Source organism: Armigeres subalbatus, chromosome 3 (assembly GCF_024139115.2).
Source record: "Armigeres subalbatus isolate Guangzhou_Male chromosome 3, GZ_Asu_2, whole genome shotgun sequence".
Lineage (NCBI taxonomy): Eukaryota > Metazoa > Arthropoda > Insecta > Diptera > Culicidae > Armigeres > Armigeres subalbatus.
This window is the reverse complement of record NC_085141.1, coordinates 149452883-149473367: the sequence shown is the minus strand read 5'-3', so window position 1 is coordinate 149473367 and position 20485 is coordinate 149452883. Positions and strand designations below refer to the sequence as shown.

The following is a 20485-nucleotide window of genomic DNA, read 5'->3' as shown; positions in this document are numbered from 1 at the left end:
GTCAGATCTTCTCAGAGTCTAAGGGACTTCCTACCCTGTCTGCGATGCGGATGCAGCATTACGCTGCATTTCTTCAGGCTTTTGATTACAGGATACGTCATCGTCGATCGTCGGATCACTTTAATGCAGATGCTATGTCCCGTTTACCTATTTCTTATGCCGATCCCGAGTCGGTAATCGAAGAGGCCGATGTGGTTGAGGTTAACGCCATAGAAACGTTGCCACTCACAGTTAACGAGTTAGGCTCTGCTACCCTATCAGATTCCAGTGTGCGATAACTGCTGCGTGCTTTGCGAACGGGCAAGGTCGTTGATGCCAAGTTTCGTTTCGGTGTAAACCAGGAAGAATTTAGTCGGCAAAAAGATTGCATAATGCGGGATAGTCGTGTGTACATACCTTCTTCGTTGCGAATGAAAGTTTTGAATGAACTTCATTCAACTCATTTTGGCGTTACGAGAATCAAATCACTTGCGCGAGGCTACTGTTGATGGGAAGGTATAGATAGGGATATCGAGAACCTTGTTAAAAATTGCTTCTCTTGCCAGGCTAACAGAGCGAATCCTCCGAAGATTTCTTTTCATTGCTGGGAGCTACCATCTGAACCGTTCCAACGAGTTCATGCGGACTATGCCGGTCCTTTCATGGGGTACTTCTACTTGATATTGATTGATGCGTTTTCAAAATGGCATGAGCAGGGTTCTTATATCAGGGTTCACTCACTTCGACAGTAGATGGGAGAGACTAGCGCGGGGGTGAAAAATTCATTTTCAGTGCAAAACATAAACAAACTCGCTGGCTGCCCCATATAAAAATCCAAGATGGCTGAATCATGTAATTGGCATACTGCTACACCTGTGTGTATTCACCTTGGGCATGAGGTTCGTATAGCCAAGAATACTACAACTGAAACAACGATTCGTGTGAATTTGTGTGTGAATTTTTCTGCACTTATGGAATGCCGTCAGTTTTCGTGAGTGACAACGGTCCTCAATTCACGTCAGCAGACTTTAAAAGGTTTTGAGGCTGAACGGAATTGTGCATAAGCTCAGTGCGCCATACCATCCGGCCACAAACGGTCAGGCCGAGCGTTTCATTCAGACGATGAAATCCAAATTAAAATCGATGAACTGTGGTCGTTCCGAAGTCCAAAGTGAATTGTGCAATATTTTGTTGTCGTATCGTAAAATGATCCATCCCACTACTGGTTACTCTCCTTCGATGTTGGTTTTTGGCCGCCAGATTCGTTCACGACTAGATCTTATGGTTCCTTCATCGGATCCGAAAGGAAGCGAAGTCCAACTTAAAATAAGAGAATTATCAGTTGGATCCAGAGTCGCAGCACGGGAATACGTTCATGAAAATAAATGGGAATTTGGGAAAGTTAAAGAGCGTCTAGGTAAACTCCATTATTTGGTGCAATTTAGTGATGGTCGGGTCTGAAAGCGCCATATTGATCAGTTGCGTAGCATTGGTGCACAGACAGAGAGTTTTCCTTTACAGGCGCAACAATCTCGCGTCTGTCTCGTTTGAAATAGATGACAACGCAACGGCTCAACCTCTAGCCTATGGATGAAGCTTTTTATCTGCGGAAGAGCTGTTATAACCAACCAACGGCTCTAGCAGCACTGTCATCATTTGTGCCAACATAACGAAACAATTGGTTTCCGCTCAATATAGAAAGTTATCCACTTTTGTACGAACGCAATAGATATAACGGTACAGTAGAGCATTAAACACGTTAAAAGCAGTTCTCGGTGTTAATTTCATTCTCTCGGCCCGTAATTCCGGACTCAGTCTGGACGTGTTTCCGTCCAACCTCCAATAGTGGGGAGGGGTATACTGCCGTGAATCGCATATTTGTCCCATCTTTGCTGGGTTTTCTATTCATATGGGACAAATATGCGATTCACAGTATACACTGGATTCTGTTTTACACGATTTACATTTTCTCAATTTTCCACTCATCCTAAATGTTTAACGTACATTAATTATCATGTGATTTTTCTTTGATTTATTCAGGATTTTTTGAAACATGTTGCAAAGAGTTTTGTGGCAAATTGAAGTCACACGATCAAAAATACGAGCGAAAAGTAAAAACAAAATCCTGTGTTCATAATCCCTGCTGCCCCCAAGAACCGGGTGTACACGATTCATAACGCTCAAATTTAGATCAATTACGGCGCCAGTTACTTGGGGGAGAAACGGAGAGTGTGTAGTTTTTTATGCTACCAGAGACCGAGAATACACGGATAAAAATAAAAAAGCTGAATGGCTTAAAAGTTAACCTAAAACCATATTCGGTCTATCCACTCATTTGCAGGCTTAGGGTAAAATCAGCAGTGATTCAAATCGTTCGGGGCTGTCAGTTTGAATATGAATCTGAAACATTCATTTTCCCAGCAGCTGTTCTAGATTCATTTTTTATACCAGTCAAATGTCAAGAAAAAAAACTGGTATAACGCTTCGTTCTATTTTCTGCAGATTTGAACCACGATTGAATCACGAGATTCAAATATTTTCCAATTTTTTTGGTGTATGAATGCGTCATTTTATCTACGGATCAATCCACTTTGCAATTACGGCCTTTTTGGCGCCAACATTATGATTTCATTTAATTGAAAATTTGAAAAACATGAATAGAACACTGCTGGGGAAACCAACGAGTTTGTTCTATTTGGCTCCAGATTCAAACTAGAATAGTGGTCGAAAATTTGGAATGAAACTGAATCACTCCTGATTTCACTCTTAAAATGGAAATAATCAACGAGTGCTTAATCTAAATTTAATCATTGAAAATGATTATACCATTTTTAATTAATGGAATATTAATGATCATTTATTCAATAATGATTTTTTTTTTGTTTTTAGAAAACGGAATGGATTTGACATTTTTGAAATAAAGGAGTAGAAGTTGTCGAAATTTTGGGTTGTTCCATGAAGAGACAACGGACCTGAAAGGTGATCTTCGTCCATACTAAAATCGTACGGGTGGTTGGGCTCGCTCACAGGATTCCCTCTTCCTCAAATTGTGCCGACGCGCTTACCAAATCCAAGTTATGGAAGCGAGTGGCGTGGTGGGTGGTTGGGCTTGCTTAAGGGGTTCCTCCTTCCTTCGGCCGCTGTGCCGACGCGCTTACCAATTCCAATTTATGGAAGCGGGTGGCGCGGTGGGTGGTTGGGCTTGCTCACGGAGTTCCTCCTTCCTTCGGCCACTATGCCGACGCGCTTACCAAATCCAAGTTATGGAAGCGAGTGGCGTGGTGGGTGGTTGGGCTTGCTCACGGGATTCCTCGATCCTTCGGCTACTGTGCCGACGCGCTTACCAAATCCAAATTATGGAAGCGGGTGGCGCGATGGGTGGTTGGGCTTGCTTACGGGTTCCTCCTTCCTTCGGCTGCTGTGCCGACGCGTTTACCAATTCCAAATTATGGAAGCGGGTGGCGCGGTGGGTGGTTGGGCTTGCTAACGGGGTTCCTTCTTCCTTCGGCCGCTGTGCCGACGCGCTTACCAATTCCAAATTATGGAAGCGGGTGGCGCGGTGGGTGGTTGGGCTTGCTAACGGGGTTCCTTCTTCCTTCTGATGTTGACCGATATAATTTCGTAGTAGTCTCCGTTTCAGCGTTCGATGATGGAATGAGGCTTTTCCGTTGAAGCACTCTTCTTTTATAGTATTCTGTTCGGAGGGGAAATGCCAACTTGACTCTGTAATTTCAAATTTTCGGGTGGCAGTAGGCCATGCTTTTCCAAGTTGCATGAAGGGGAAATGTGAGTTGCCTCTGGAAATTTCAAATTTACTAGTAGCATTAGGCGGCTATGCTTTTCCTTGTTGCATGAAGGGGAAATGTGAGTCATCTTCGTGATTTCAAAATTTCCAGTTGCAGTAGGCCATGCTTTTGCATGTTGCATAAAGGGGAAATGTGACTCGTCTCTAGAAATTTCAATTTTTCGGATGGTAGTAAGCCATGCTTTTCCATGTTGCATGGCGGGGAAATGTGAGTCATCCTTGGAATCAAATGTTCGGGTGGCAGTAGGCCATGCTTTCCAATTTCAATGAAGGGGAATTGTAAGTCCACTGACTTCATGATTTTTTCATTTTTTTTCTGGTTACGGATTGCTTTTCTAAGGAATGCTGAAGTGAAATCTCTGACTTTGTGAAACAGCGCGTTTTCGAGAGATCGAAAGAACTTAACGATTTTTTTTGTTTTACTTCATTGATTTTATTTCAACTGTTTTTTTTTGTTTGTTTTACATATAGCTTTCTTTTTCTATCATGTTATACCTTAATTCTACAATACTTCTTACTTCTACTCCTTGCTTCATGATGACTATAATTATGTCAATATAGTTATTTAGTTTTCCATGTACATTTATTGATTCCTGATAATGTTTTGTTTGTCAGAGTTATTTACTTAATCCTAGCTGTTGTAACAAATACAGATTCTATGATTTGATTTTCTTTATATATATGGTACTTTTCATGCTTGTTGAATGATGATACAGCTTCTCGTCAAAATTAACCTGTGTAAAAAATGTTATAGTTTTTGCTTAAAAATGAAATAACTATTTACCTTTGTTTATTCAAAAACGCTGTATAATACCATATCGTTGAATCGGCTTGGTTTTTTTTTTGAAGTTCTTTTTGGGCGCTGGTGATTATTGTTCTCCAGGTTCAAGTCAAGTTCAGAGCTTGGATTATCAAATTCTAAAGTGTTCGTGTCCTCTGCATGTTCATCTTGTATAAGTGTTCCATCGTAATCCTCCGAGTTCTTAGGAGATTTCTTCACATCTTGTATATTCCGAGAATATTGCACACCACGCTTGCTTCGAATAACGACTTTAGCTCCGTCTCTAGCCAATATTGTAAATCTTTCTGCAGAAAACGTTGGGTCAGATTTTTGTTTCTTCTGGATCGCTACTAAAACCGTATCACCGACTTTGATATCCGAATCTTGGGCTCTTCTATGTGTGTCGGCATACTTCTTACTTTGTAGTTTAGATATTGCGTCCTTTTCTTGAATGTCAACGCGATCGAGTGGCTCAGAGGATTTGGATTCCCAAAGGCTAGGAAAGGTTCCCCGATACTTCCAACCCACTAACAATTCGAAGGGGGTTACTCCCAAACGAGACAAAGGGCGAATTTTGTTGTGCGTTTGTACATACTTGTCCAATGCGATCCTCCAATTAACTCGGTCCAATTTCGCCGCAGACAATGCCTTTTTGATGCCGCTGTTCTGTCTCTCCACTGCTCCATTTGACTGGGCGCTTAACGGTATGGATTTGCGTATCTTAATGCCTCTATTTTCCCAGGTCGTTATAAATTTTTCGCTCTGGAACGGTGGTCCATTATCACTCTGCATTGCTAGAGGATATCCCCAAACTTCAAATATGCTGGCCAGTGCTGCATTAGTTGTGTCTGTGTCGATATTTTTCACTTCAATGACATGGAGATACCTCGAGTAAGTATCTACTACCACTAAAAATTCTCCGTATCCGAAATCTTTGTCCGTGAAGAAATCTATTTGAAGAATTTCCCAAGGGCCTTGGGGTATTTCTCTACTTGTAAGGGGAAGAGGAGCATTTTTCTTTGATAGTCTCAGACAAGTCTCGCAATTGTGTATATACTTTTGAACTTCTTCATTAATTCCTGGCCACCAGAAGTGACTTCGAAGAATTCGCTTCATTGATGCTGCTCCGATATGACCCTGATGCGCTAATTGAAGTGCTTTTGATCGCAATTTAGAAGGTAATATAACACGTTCCTCCTTGAAAATTAAAGCACCGAGTATTCGCAGATATTTGGCATGGCATTCGTAAGCCTTTAACTTACTGCTCCATGTATTTGCCATTATGGATTTTCGAACTTCTTGCTGTTCATTGTCCTCTTCTGCCGCTGACTCGATTTCATTCCAATTCATTTCTATATTTCCTGAATCCAGAACGAACAATAAATGTCCTTCGGCTGAATCGTCGAATGATTCGGTGGGTTTGTTGTCCATCGTCCATCGTCGAAAGTGCGTCTGCGATGTTCGTATTACCGGGAATGCTTTCAACTGAGAAGTTGTAAGATTGCAATCGGAGTGCCCAGGCTTCTGCTCGTGATATCGATCTTTTGCCAATTCGATGCATGCCTCCAAAAATAAATTCGTTTGACTTTGCATCTGTTCGGATTAAGAAAGTTGTGCTCATCAGATAGTTGGAAAATCTTTCCACACCCCAAACCATTGCCAAAGCCTCCTTTTGTGTGTGGGGGTATTTTTGCTCCGCCGAAGACAATGCTCTAGAGGCACATGCGATGACTCTTGGGATAGCGTTATCGTCAAATTGGACTAGAACCGCACCTAAACCATGTGGTGAGGCATCGACATATAGCTCTGTCCTATCAGTTTGCTTGTAGTAGCCTAATGTCTTGATCTTTGTCCAAGCATTACGCGTTAGGAAATCAAATTCTCGATCCAGATCATCAGACCAATAAAATTGATCTGCTCTAGCTAACTCCCGTAATTTTTGTGTTTTGTCCGCCCGATTGTAAATAAATCGATCAATGAAAGTAATCAAACCAAGAAAACTCTTCACTTCGTCTTGATTTTGGGGACGTCGAAAGTTCTGTATTGCTTTAATTTTAGCTTCATCTATGCTCCATCCATCGGGGGATAGATTGAATCCTAAAAACGGAACTTCTTGCTGATTTAGAAGACATTTGCTCTCATTAATTTTGACGTTGTGCTCCTCCAATCGTTTGATGACTTCCTTCAGATTTTTATCGTGCTCTGATTTTGTTGCACCGAATACCAAGACATCGTCCAAATAGTTCACCGTCCCTTCACATCCCGAAAGCATTACAGACTGCATGATTTCTTGGAATATGTCCGGTGCATTACATAGACCGAATGGTAGTCTCCGACATCTAAAAAGAGCGTCTCCGGATGAAAAATTGGTAACATGTCTGCATTGCTCGCCCAGTACCACATTAAGGTCGATTATTGAGAACCATTGAGCACCATGTAATTGCATCAATATTTCTTCGAGTGTGGGCATTCTAAACGGTGTTCGGTGGATACATTTGTTCGGGCCTCGCAAATCAACAACCAAGCGAATGTCTTCTTTGCCTTTAGGAACCACTAACAAGGAGGAACAGAAAGAACGATCCATATTTTCTGTGACTGGTTCGATGATTCCAGATGTCAGTAGTTCATTGATTTTTTGCTGTGCTAACCTTCTAAATTCTGCAGGTATATGTGTATACACATTTCTTGAAGGAGGCATGTTTTGGTTATAGTGCAGCAAAACAGGTGGTACATTAAATTTGGGAAATTCGCTTTCAGAAGTGCTGACTACTGTGTTAACCATAGCCAATTCGCATTTCCAAGCATCACCGTAACTTCCAACAGGCACTCTTAATCCCACATCCAAAAGACTATATCGAGCAGCAGTGTTGAAACCCAATAAAGATCTCATTTCCTCAACCACAAAGAACTTTTCCAAGCATACCGGTCTGTCCTTTGATACATACAATTTGGCCGAGAAAGTTGCTATCACGTTGATCGTTCCTTGAGAAGCATAACCACGTAGGGTTTTATCGGAAGTATAACTAAGGTCGTATAACTTCTCGACTTTGGAATTATCATTTAGCATCTTATCCAGAATCTTTCTCGTTATTGTATTCACTTGAGCCCCAGAGTCGATGAAAAAAAATAACACGTGTACCAGCTACGCGTCCGACTACGCATGCATCTTCCTCTGTTGGTAGGGTAGCAGCCGAAATCGCACCTATGATATTCTTAGTATTACCATTAGTCGAAGACGGCTCAAGTCGTGAGATCTGGAGATCCTGGAGATATTTTGTCATTACTCATTCTATCTCCTTCTAGCTTGCTTTTAATAGCTAGCTTATCTAGCCTCTATTAATTTTAAACAAATTACAATCGCATGTTTTTTTTCTTGGGGTTGTTCAGAAACATGTGAATAAAATAATATTGAGCGAATGCGAGGATGTAATTGCTTCATTGTAAATCGTAAAAAAAACTCTATTTAATAACAATTGATCTTTATTTAACGAGATATAGTTCAAGAGTCAGATAAGATAGCTATTAAAATTATTTATTCAACATCGTCAGCTTCAAGTACCTTGGATTCAATATCCTCTCCATTCTGCGTTATTGCTGCAATCTTCGATCTTGGTTCATCTTCTGATGGTTCATTTTGTGAACGCTTTTGTCCGACGCCATTTGGCGGTTGGGTTGTGCAGGTGCGTGCAAGGTGCCCACGGTGTTTACAATTGTGGCAAATTTTATCTAAACTGGGACATCGAGTAGGATCATGGTAGATACTGGCGCACCGCCAGCAAGCGTTTTGCTGAGGTCTTTGGAACTGTCCTCGCCGAATGGTTCCTCTTCCACGTTGGATTCCTCTGAACCTTAATCCAGTTCCACCTCCTCGACGAAATTGAAGACGACCTTCCGAGGGTTGCGTGACTGTAGCTATAGTCACGTTGCGTTGATGGTTGAGTTTTTGATACTCTGCTTCGTTAAAAAGCTCCATTTCACGATCACGTACCAATCATCATCTCATTCCAGTTCGAGACAGCAACACGTACGGACGTGTTTTTTGCTCGCGCATTTTTTCGAAGTGTTTTTTCTCGTTCTTTCGCTGTTTACGTTTTCGCTTGTCGCGTTGGCGTTATTTTCTCCCGGACCCGTCATGGGAGACTCGGTGGCCGATTCGGTCGCTGGAAAAGTGCCTAAGCGCACTGCTCTTGGAGGCGCGGGTAACCCTCCAAGCAGCTTTTGCAGAGCAACGTGTTCTCGCCGTTGCTGCTTGATGACGCCGGCAATCCGCCGAAAAGAGGAAGAAGCAGCAATCGCAGCTGCCGCAGGTGCAATCGGAGCGGAAGGAGAAGTGCCTGCCCGTGTTTGTGAAGGGCGATCCGCCGGATTTCCGCCCAGAAATTCGCCAGCTGATCGCTAAGGGGCTGAAATGTACTTTCGGCTCTGCAGCGAGGGCGTGAAAGTGATGCCGGCCAACCGGGACCATCATCAATCCGTCGTGGAGTTCCTCGAGGTCCACAAGTATGAGTACTACACTCATGACCATCCCGGCACGAAGCCGCTCAAGGCTTTGCTGCGAGGACTTCACGACATGAAGGAGGAAGAGCTCCAAGCAGAGCTTGAAAGTTGCGGACTGAAGCCAGTAGCCGTCCACAAGATTGCTCGTCACGACAAGGCGAGGAAATATCGCGACCAGCTTTACCTGATCCATCTGGAGCACGGCTCCACTACCTGGAAGGACCTGAAGCTGGTTGGCGTTATAAATTACACCGTCGTTGACTGGGGAGCGATATCGGCCAGTGCACCGCGATGTCACGCAATGCACCAACTGCTTCAATTTCGGGCACGGCACCAGGAACTGCCGCATGAAGCCGCGCTGCAACAAGTGTGGCGAACCCCATCCGACTGACGAGTGCGACAAAATGGAGGTGGCTGATCCCAAGTGCGCCAACTGTGGCGACAAACATCGGGCCACCACAAAGGGCTGCCCAAAGCGAGCCGAGTTCCTGGAAATCCGGAAGAAGGCTTCCACCAGGACCATGCCGAAGAAGAACCGTGTTCCTGTAATCAACGAGGTGAACTTTCCAGCCATCCCTGCTCCCCGTCGTGTGATTCCAATACTCCCACCGCTACAGCCGCACAAGCGACTGGCAGCGGCAGCTGCACCGGTCCAAGCTCCAACATCGTCGGCACCATCCACCAGCGAATGGCCCCGCTCCCTCCTCCTGGGTTCCGTCGGCAGTCGGAGAACGAAGCCGTCCCACCGGAGTGAATCTGCCCTGCTGTACACTCCGGAGCAACTGATGCCGATCTTCGCGCAGCTCGCCACTCGACTGCGCGGCTGCAAAACCCGATTCGACCAGGTATTCACACTTGGCATGTTCATCATTGAAAATGGCTGCTAGGTGGGCCTGGTCAACTGGAACGCTTGCTCGCTAAAGAGCAAAACAATCGAGCTGAGGGATTTCCTTGAGGAGAAGGAAATAGACGTGGCGTTCATCACCGAAACGCACCTAAAACCGGAGGTGAACGTCAACATCCCGGACTTCCGCATCGTGCGACTCGACCGGCCGACCAGGGAGGTGGTGTGGCCATCGCTCTTCGCTACAACATCAACTGTCGTCTGCTTCCAAGCTTCCAGCTCAGTGTCATCGAGGCCATCGGTGTCGAAATCACCACTTCGGTCGGCACAATCGCGCTCATCGCGGCGTACTGTCCAACGCAAGCCAAAGCCGGCGATGGATCATCGGCTGCCCTTCAGAGGGACATCGTCAAGCTGACGCGGAGGCAAGGCCAGTATATCATTGCCGGCGACTTGAATGCCAAACATCAAGACTGGGGCAACAGTCGCTGCAATCGAAACGGCACCATCTGGAGCAACGACATGGAGGAAGGCCACTACACGATCCTGAGCCCGGATTCCCCCACTCGGCTGAGTCGGTCCGGTGCACACGCTACGCTCGACCTCTACGTAACAAACCTGAGTGACCACGTCTCGCAGCCGGTTGTATACCAGGAGCTCAGTTCGGATCACTATCCGGTGGTTACGGCGGAACTACCACCGAGTGAACTGGCAGCGTTTCCAGCAGTGCGTCGATAACACCGTCGACTACGAGGTGCGTCCGGAGACGCCGGAAAGTATCGACCGCCAGCTGTGCGCTATCGAGGAGGCGATCACGGCGGCCCGAGAGCAACACGTACCGACGGCTCGGCAGGTAAGCAACTCCTTAAACATCGATACACTCACCAAAGATTTGATTCGATTGCGGAATGTCACTCGCAGGCAGTTTCAGCGTACTGGACTGCCTGAGCTTAAGGCACGCTGCAATCGACTCACAAAAATTATCAAGGCCAGAATGGTGGACCTCAAAAATAACGACTTCTCGAATAAGATCCGCACTCTCCCAGATTATGCTAAGCCGTTCTGGAAAATGACCAAAATTCTAAAATCCAAGCCTCGGCCTATTCCACCTTTGATCCCACTAGACAATAATGGCTCTAAGGATCGCTTGATAACTCCTGCAGAGAAGGTCGCTGAAATAGGTCGTCACTTCGTCAGCTCACACAATCTTGGGCAGAACATCGTCAGTCCACACGAAGCAGCCGTCAACGAGCATGCTAACAACATCCATTTGATTCCCAACGACTTCTCGGAGGAGTTGGAGATCTCAGCTGACGAATTGACGGCCTATATCAAATCGTCGAAGAACATGAAGGCCCCAGGCTTCGACAGCATCCTGAATCTCGAGCTCAAACACATGAGTGCTCCGTTCTTTGAGCACCTCTCGCTGATCTTTAATCAGTGTCTCCGGCTTAGCTACTTCCCATCGTCCTGGAAGTCAGCGAAAGTCATCCCCATCCGGAAGCCTGGGAAGGATCCTTCCTCCCCAAAAGTTATCGACCCATCAGCCTTCTCTCAGGGTTATCCAAGCTATTCGAAAAAGCTATTCATCATCGGTTACTTGAGTCTGCCGAAAATCTCAACATCTTGCTCGAGGAACAGTTTGGTTTCCGACGCGGTCGGTCAACTGTACACCAACTGACCCGAGTTACCAACGTCCTCAGACGGAACAAGTTTGTCTCGAAAACATCCGCCATGGCCTTACTCGATGTCGAGAAGGCATTTGACAATGTATGGCGTGATGGCCTGGTGTACAAACTACAACGCTACAATCTTCCCAGCTACCTGGTGAAAATCATCAACAATTACCTGTCGGCAAGGACATTCCGGGTCTCAATCAGCGGAGCGAGTTCCAATGCGCACAACATCGTCGCAGGCGTTCCCCAGGGCAGTATCCTCGGGCCCCTGCTTTTCAATCTGTTCACCTCCGACATGCCAGAACCTCCAGAAGGCGGCATTCTGTCTCTGTTCGCAGATGACACATCCATCGTCTACAACGGTAGAGTGATCAGAGCGCTAGTGGCAAAACTCCAACGAGGCCTGGATGCCCTGACAGAGTACCTCACCAGCTGGAAGATCTGTATCAACGCGGCGAAGACCCAGGTCATCATTTCCCCCACTCCAAATCCCCTAAGCTTGTGCCGCCTGGGGACTGTAAAATCATGCTCAAGGGGACGACCGTGGAATGGGCCAATGAGGCCGGCTACCTTGGCTTGACTCTCGACAGCAAGCTTATTTTCAGGCAACAGGTTGACAAAACGGTGACAAAGTGTAACGTCTTGTTGAAACTACTGTACCCTTTGATCAACCGCCGGTCGTCATTGTCCCTGAAAAATAAGCTTGCTGTCTACAAGCAAATCATCCTCCCTGTGATCGAATATGGCATGCCGGTCTGGGAGAGCTGCGCCAAAACCCACCACCTCAAACTTCAACGGGTCCAAAACAAATTCCTGAGGATGATCCTCAACACCCCTCCCAGGACAAGAACATCCGAGGTCCACCGTCTGGCCGGAATAAAAACCTTACATGAACGCTTTGGTGAGTGTAAAGAAAAGTTTAGGGTCCGTTACCTGCACTCGGACCAAGAAGCGCTTAGGGCGCTAGTTCCAATCTAGGTTATCAAATTTTTATGTAAATATTAGTGTACATAGTAGTTAGGTTATCAAATTTAAAAAAAACACACTAGCGCCTCCTGAAGGCCGTCATGATACAATATATTTCAAAAATCAAGTAGAAACATAAAATAATAATAATAATAATAATTAAAATTGAAGTTGGAGGGCCAAGCGGGCCGATCACTGTACATGTCAAAAATAATTGTAGAACAAAAAATGTGTAAACAAAGAAGAATTTTACTACTACTATCACGTACCAATCCAATCAAACTGTTCATGTCACCTTGATTGACCCAGTTCCTGTGGGCCAAAACACGGACCCGGCTATCGGTGGTTCTTTTAACGATGGTACGTACGACTGCCTCCATTTCTTCTTCATTCTTGTAATCGCACAATTTTGCCGCTGCTGCCACTCGTCGAACGAATGAAATATTTGACTCTCCACTTTGCTGTACAGTATTCATTAATTTACCACGTTGTCCTATTATGTATGTACGAGATCCGAAGTAATGATCCAATCTAGCTATTGCATTGGAGAAGGGCTTAACGCATTCATCTGGCATGCCTGGTATAGAAGATGTTCCTTGCATCACTTCCAGCAATTTTGGTCCCGCTTTTATTCTAAATATGTCCAATTTTGCGCGCTCGTCAGTTGCTCGCATCAGATTAAATGATGCGATTAGTATTTCTTTCCAGTGTTCGTAAGCTTTTTTATCCACATCCATCTCACCCTCTGAAGGCTTACACTCTGGAATATTCAAAGATCCCAGCGACATATTGCTCATGGTAGCTAGGAACGAATCGCTCCCAGATGGTCCTTCATCAGGCCTCACGTTTACAGCACTGCTCTCTGTCGGACGTTTTCCTGATAGTAGGTTTTGTTCCTTTTCGGATCGCATATTAGCCATTTCCGATTTTAATGCTGAGAGTTCCTCCAAAAGCTTCTTCTTCGTTACTTTGGCTTTTGGTTTTCTGTACGAAAGAAAAGAAAATGACACTAGTTTAAGTCACTCTGTCTCGACCATCAGAGTACATTTGTCAATAATCTCGACATACATGTTTTCTTTGATACTCTGTCTCAACTACCAGAGATCACATGTTTCGTTTATGGCAACTGTCTCGACTACAGTTCCATTTCTACTTTTAACTAAATAATTCTTACCGGTGAGGTGAGCTGGTTCTCGTACCGCTTGCGCCATTGTCGAAATTTTGGGTTGTTCCATGAGGAGACAACGGACCTGAAAGGTGATCTTCGTCCATACTAAAATCGTACGGGTGGTTGGGCTCGCTCACAGGATTCCCTCTTCCTCAAATTGTGCAGACGCGCTTACCAAATCCAAGTTATGGAAGCGAGTGGCGTGGTGGGTGGTTGGGCTTGCTTAAGGGGTTCCTCCTTCCTTCGGCTGTTGTGCCGACGCGCTTACCAATTCCAATTTATGGAAGCGGGTGGCGCGGTGGGTGGTTGGCTTGCTCACGGAGTTCCTCCTTCCTTCGGCCACTATGCCGACGCGCTTACCAAATCCAAGTTATGGAAGCGAGTGGCGTGGTGGGTGGTTGGGCTTGCTCACGGGATTCCTCGATCCTTCGGCTACTGTGCCGACGCGCTTACCAAATCCAAATTATGGAAGCGGGTGGCGCGATGGGTGGTTGGGCTTGCTTACGGGGTTCCTCCTTCCTTCGGCCGCTGTGCCGACGCGTTTACCAATTCCAAATTATGGAAGCGGGTGGCGCGGTGGGTGGTTGGGCTTGCTAACGGGGTTCCTTCTTCCTTCGGCCGCTGTGCCGACGCGCTTACCAATTCCAAATTATGGAAGCGGGTGGCGCGGTGGGTGGTTGGGCTTGCTAACGGGGTTCCTTCTTCCTTCTGATGTTGACCGATATAATTTCGTAGTAGTCTCCGTTTCAGCGTTCGATGATGGAATGAGGCTTTTCCGTTGAAGCACTCTTCTTTATAGTATTCTGTTCGGAGGAAATGCCAACTTGACTCTGTAATTTCAAATTTTCGGGTGGCAGTAGGCCATGGTTTTCAAGTTGCATGGAGGGGAAATGTGAGTTGCCTTTGGAAATTTCAAATTTACTAGTAGCATTAGGCGGCTATGCTTTTCCTTGTTGCATGAAGGGAAATGTGAGTCATCTTCGTGATTTCAAAATTTCCAGTTGCAGTAGGCCATGCTTTTGCATGTTGCATAAAGGGGAAATGTGACTCGTCTCTAGAAATTTCAATTTTTCGGATGGTAGTAAGCCATGCTTTTCCATGTTGCATGGCGGGGAAATGTGAGTCATCCTTGGAATCAAATGTTCGGGTGGCAGTAGGCCATGCTTTCCAATTTCAATGAAGGGGAATTGTAAGTCCACTGACTTCATGATTTTTTCATTTTTTTTCTGGTTACGGATTGCTTTTCTAAGGAATGCTGAAGTGAAATCTCTGACTTTGTGAAACAGCGCGTTTTCGAGAGATCGAAAGAACTTAACGATTTTTTTTGTTTTACTTCATTGATTTTATTTCAACTGTTTTTTTTGTTTGTTTTACATATAGCTTTCTTTTTCTATCATGTTATACCTTAATTCTACAGAAGTGTTATGCAACGTACACACCAGTCAAGCAGTTTGACGAACATTGACTACGCCCCCAAGAAAACGCTTCGGTTGCTGCTTTGTTTGAACGTGTGTGAAGTTGTTCGAACAACCATTTGACAGTTCAAGACAAAATTTTCAAAACGACTTATCTGCTTTTGTAAACAAAGATTCAAACGCCGATTTGACGAATCTGATAGCTCTCCCATGCAAACCAACACCACCAATAGGTAGGTGAAGGTTTCTGCTACCTGTTAATGGTGTTGATTTGCGTGGAAGAGCTATCAGATTCGTCAAATCGTCGTTTGAATCTTTGTTTATAAAAGCAGATAAGTCGCTTTGAAAATTTTGTCTTGAGTTGGCGACTCGATTGGAAAAAATTAAAACGGTTTGATTTTGGTTTGAGTTGTCGGGGGTGCACGAAAAAAAATAACCTTATATGTTATGGCAAAAAACTATTCGAAAGTACTTATACTCTTCATTATGCCACCTAATGAATGATCCCATATCAAAAAGCTAATAACATTCAAAAGTTAATGAAAAGTATAAGTTTCGGAATGTATGTGACTTATGCGATGTATAAGTTTGTTCTTATACATATCATTAAGCGCCTCCTTTGGCAAAAAAGTATTAGAAATATAAATAACATTAATTTTTTTTACGTTTGGAGCCAAGGTTCGCCGAACATGTTTGAGCATTTGTAGTGCGAGGGTGTAGTGGGTGTAGTGGGCTGCGAAATGGTGAGTTGACATCCGGGAAGGAACGCCTAACATAGCTCTGGTCCTCACAAGTTCCAATACTCACGTTTCCACGGGTCTTCCGATGACAATTGACCGCCAGCTAAGGGTTGCGTACTTAGCTGGTAGTGCAGCCTGGGCACTGTTGTCCTTCTGACATCAGCTAGAGTGAGAGGGTGCGTCCTGTGGGGTCGGCCTAGGATGTGGTGGGGTTCGACAGTGGGCTCTGTTGAACTTCTATAAAAAGCTGCATGTGTCCCCAAGCAGGCCCTATCAAAGCGACTGTGTGCCGCTCAAAGTCCTGGTGTCGGGTGGGACTGGGAAATTTGACCCGACTGATCGAGCGTCTGTTCACCAAGGAGGTGCGGCTCCTACAGCGTCTGTTCTGGCATCCAGCGGCTGAGTATGAAATGCTATTCCCCGGAAGCTACATCTAAGATGGCAGCCCCATCCCGGTGGATAGGGAACCTTGGGCCAACAACCTACTGTTCCCGAAACATCAATTTGTTCGAGAATCCGATAATGAAAGAATACGGACTGATTTTACGGCGACGACTCTTAGCGCGAAACAACGGACACGAATTTTTTTTTTCACTTAAATTCAATTTATTTTCATTTTCTTTTTGTGTTCATACAATAGTGTATCAGTTTAAGTGTTCGGACACCTGGCCCTTCATCTTCATTTGTTTTTTCTTGTTTGTTTTGTAAGGGTAATTGTTTTGTGTTCAATTTTTACATGTTAGCCTTGAGGAGGCATTAGTTTATTCTAAAATTTGATAACCTAACTAACTATTAACACTAATATTTACAATAAAAATTTGATAACCTAGATTGGAACCAATTGGAGCCTGATCCGAATGCAAGCAACGGACCCTAAATTTTTCTTTACACTCACCAAAGCGTTCATGTAAGGTTTTTATTCCGGCCAGACGGTGGACCTCGGATGTTCTTGTCCTGGGAGGGGTGTTGAGGATCATCCTCAGGAATTTGTTTTGGACCCGTTGAAGTTTGAGGTGGTGGCTTTTAGCGCAGCTCTCCCAGACCGGCATGCCATATTCGATCACAGGGAGGATGATTTGCTTGTAGACAGCAAGCTTATTTTCAGGGACAATGACGACCGGCGGTTGATCAAAGGGTACAGTAGTTTCAACAAGACGTTACACTTTGTCACCGTTTTGTCAACCTGTTGCCTGAAAATAAGCTTGCTGTCGAGCGTCAAGCCAAGGTAGCCGGCCTCATTGGCCCATTCCACAGTCGTGCCATTGAGGATGATTTTACAGTCCCCAGGCGGAACAATTTTAGGGGATTTGGAGTGGGGGAAAATGATGACCTGGGTCTTCGCCGCGTTGATACAGATCTTCCAGCTGGTGAGGTACTCTGTCAGGGCATCCAGGCCTCGTTGGAGTTTTGCCACTAGCGCTCTGATCACTCTACCGTTGTAGACGATGGATGTGTCATCTGCGAACAGAGACAGAATGCCGCCTTCTGGAGGTTCTGGCATGTCGGAGGTGAACAGATTGAAAAGCAGGGGCCTGAGGATACTGCCCTGGGGAACGCCTGCGACGATGTTGTGCGCATTGGAACTCGCTCCGCTGATTGAGACCCGGAATGTCCTTGCCGACAGGTAATTGTTGATGATTTTCACCAGGTAGCTGGGAAGATTGTAGCGTTGTAGTTTGTACACCAGGCCATCATGCCATACATTGTCAAATGCCTTCTCGACATCGAGTAAGGCCATGGCGGATGTTTTCGAGACAAACTTGTTCCGTCTGAGGACGTTGGTAACTCGGGTCAGTTGGTGTACAGTTGACCGACCGCGTCGGAAACCAAACTGTTCCTCGAGCAAAATGTTGAGATTTTCGGCAGACTCAAGCAACCGATGATGAATAGCTTTTTCGAATAGCTTGGATAACCCTGAGAGAAGGCTGATGGGTCGATAACTTTTGGGGAGGAAGGATCCTTCCCAGGCTTCCGGATGGGGATGACTTTCGCTGACTTCCAGGACGATGGGAAGTAGCTAAGCCGGAGACACTGATTAAAGATCAGCGAGAGGTGCTCAAAGAACGGAGCACTCATGTGTTTGAGCTCGAGATTCAGGATGCTGTCGAAGCCTGGGGCCTTCATGTTCTTCGACGATTTGATATAGGCCGTCAATTCGTCAGTTGAGATCTCCAACTCCTCCGAGAAGTCGTTGGGAATCAAATGGATGTTGTTAGCATGCTCGTTGACGGCTGCTTCGTGTGGACTGACGATGTTCTGCCCAAGATTGTGTGAGCTGACGAAGTGACGACCTATTTCAGCGACCTTCCCTGCAGGAGTTATCAAGCGATCCTTAGAGCCATTATTGTCTAGTGGGATCAAAGGTGGAATGGGCCGAGGCTTGGATTTTAGAATTTTGGTCATTTTCCAGAACGGCTTAGCATAATCTGGGAGAGTGCGGATCTTATTCGAGAAGTCGTTATTTTTGAGGTCCACCATTCTGGCCTTGATAATTTTGTGATTCGATTGCAGCGTGTTTTAAGCTCAGGCAGTCCAGTACGCTGAAACTGCCTGCGAGTGACATTCCGCAATCGAATCAAATCTTTGGTGAGTGTATCGATGTTTAAGGAGTTGCTTACCTGCCGAGCCGTCGGTACGTGTTGCTCTCGGGCCGCCGTGATCGCCTCCTCGATAGCGCACAGCTGGCGGTCGATACTTTCCGGCGTCTCCGGACGCACCTCGTAGTCGACGGTGTTATCGACGCACTGCTGGAAACGCTGCCAGTTCACTCGGTGGTAGTTCCGCCGTAACTGCTGGTGCCGGTTGACCGAGGAGCCCAGTTCCGCCACCACCGGATAGTGATCCGAACTGAGCTCCTGGTATACAACCGGCTGCGAGACGTGGTCACTCAGGTTTGTTACGTAGAGGTCGAGCGTTGCGTGGGCACCGGACCGACTCAGTCGAGTGGGGAATCCGGGCTCAGGATCGTGTAGTGGCCTTCCTCCATGTCGTTGCTCCAGATGGTGCCGTTTCGATTGCCGCGACTGTTGCCCCAGGCTTGATGTTTGGCATTCAAGTCGCCGGCAATGATATACTGGCCTTGCCTCCGCGTTAGCTTGACGATGTCCCTCCGAAGGGCAGCCGATGATCCATCGCCGGCTTTGGCTTGCGTTGGACAGTACGCCGCGATGAGCGCGATTGTGCCGACCGAAGTGGTGATTTCGACACCGATGGCCTCGATGACACTGAGCTGGAAGCTTGGAAGCAGACGACAGTTGATGTTGTAGCGAAGAGCGATGGCCACACCACCTCCCCTGGTCGGCCGGTCGAGTCGCTCGATGCGGAAGTCCGGATGTTGATGTTCACCTCCGGTTTTAGGTGCGTTTCGGTGATGAACGCCACGTCTATTTCCTTCTCCTCAAGGAAATCCTTCAGCTCGATTGTTTTGCTCTTTAGCGAGCAAGCGTTCCAGTTGACCAGGCCCACCCTAGCAGCCATTTTCAATGATGAACATGCCAAGTGTGAAGACCTGGTCGAATCGGGTTTTGCAGCCGCGCAGTCGAGTGGCGAGCTGCGCGAAGATCGGCATCAGTTGCTCCGGAGTGTACAGCGGGGCAGATTCTTCCGGTGGGACGGCTTCGTTCTCCGACTGCCGATGGAACCCAGGAGGAGGAAGCGAGGGCCATTCGCTGGTGGATGGTGCCGGCGATGCTGGAGCTTGGACCGATGCAGCTGCCGCTGCCAGTCGCTTGTGCGGCTGTAGCGGTGGGAGTATTGGAATCACACGACGGGGAGCCGGGATGGCTGGAAAGTTCACCTCGTTGATTACAGGAACACGGTTCTTCTTCGGAATGGTCCTGGTGGAAGCCTTCTTCCTGATTTCCAGGAACTCGGCTCGCTTTGGCAGCCCTTTGTGGTGGCCCGATGTTTGTAGCCTCAGTTGGCGCACTTGGGATCGGCCAACTCAATTTTGTCACCCTCATCGGTCGGATGAGTTTCACCACACTTGTTGCAGTGCGGTTTTATGCGGCAGTTCCTGGTGCCGTGCCCGAAATTGAAGCAGTTGGTGCATTGTGTGACATCGCGGTGCACTGGCCGATATCGCTCCCAGTCAACGACGGTGTAATTTATAACGCCAACCAGCTTCAGGTCCTTCCAGGTAGTGGAGCCGTGCTCCAGATGGATCAGGTAAAGCTGGTCGCGATATTTCCTCGCCTTGTCGTGACGAGCGATCTTGTGGACGGCTACTGGCTTCAGTCCGCAACTTTCAAGCTCTGCTTGGAGCTCTTCCTCCTTCATGTCGTGAAGTCCTCGCAGCAAAGCCTTGAGCGGCTTCGTGCCGGGGTGGTCATGAGTGTAGTACTCATACTTGTGGACCTCGAGGAACTCCACGACGGATTGATGATGGTCCCTGTTGGCCGGCATCACTTTCACGCCCTCGCTGCAGAGCCGAAAAGTACATTTCAGCCCCTTAGCGATCAGCTGGCGAATTTTTGGGCGTAAATCCGGCGGATCGCCCTTCACAAACACGGGCGGGCACTTCTCCTTCCGCTCCGGTTGCACCTGCGGCAGCTGCGATTGCTGCTTCTTCCTCTTTTCGGCGGATTGTCAGCGTCATCAAGCGGCAACGGCGAG

General features: G+C 46.5%; 2 protein-coding genes across 3 annotated transcripts in view; one reads left to right on the top strand and one right to left on the bottom strand.

Annotated features, from left to right (window-relative positions):
• The window catches only part of LOC134224752 (uncharacterized), a 128662-nt gene that overhangs the window by 45798 nt on the left and 62379 nt on the right, over positions 1–20485 (top strand). The window lies entirely within an intron of this gene.
• LOC134228154 (uncharacterized) lies at positions 8484–13906 on the bottom strand. The gene is made up of 3 exons (XM_062709935.1): positions 13723–13906; positions 12766–13532; positions 8484–8563 (listed from the first exon to the last, which is right to left on the bottom strand). The coding sequence occupies exons 1-3, from the start codon at positions 13818–13820 to the stop codon at positions 8484–8486; spliced, it is 945 nt and encodes a 314-aa protein (XP_062565919.1). The 5' UTR covers positions 13821–13906.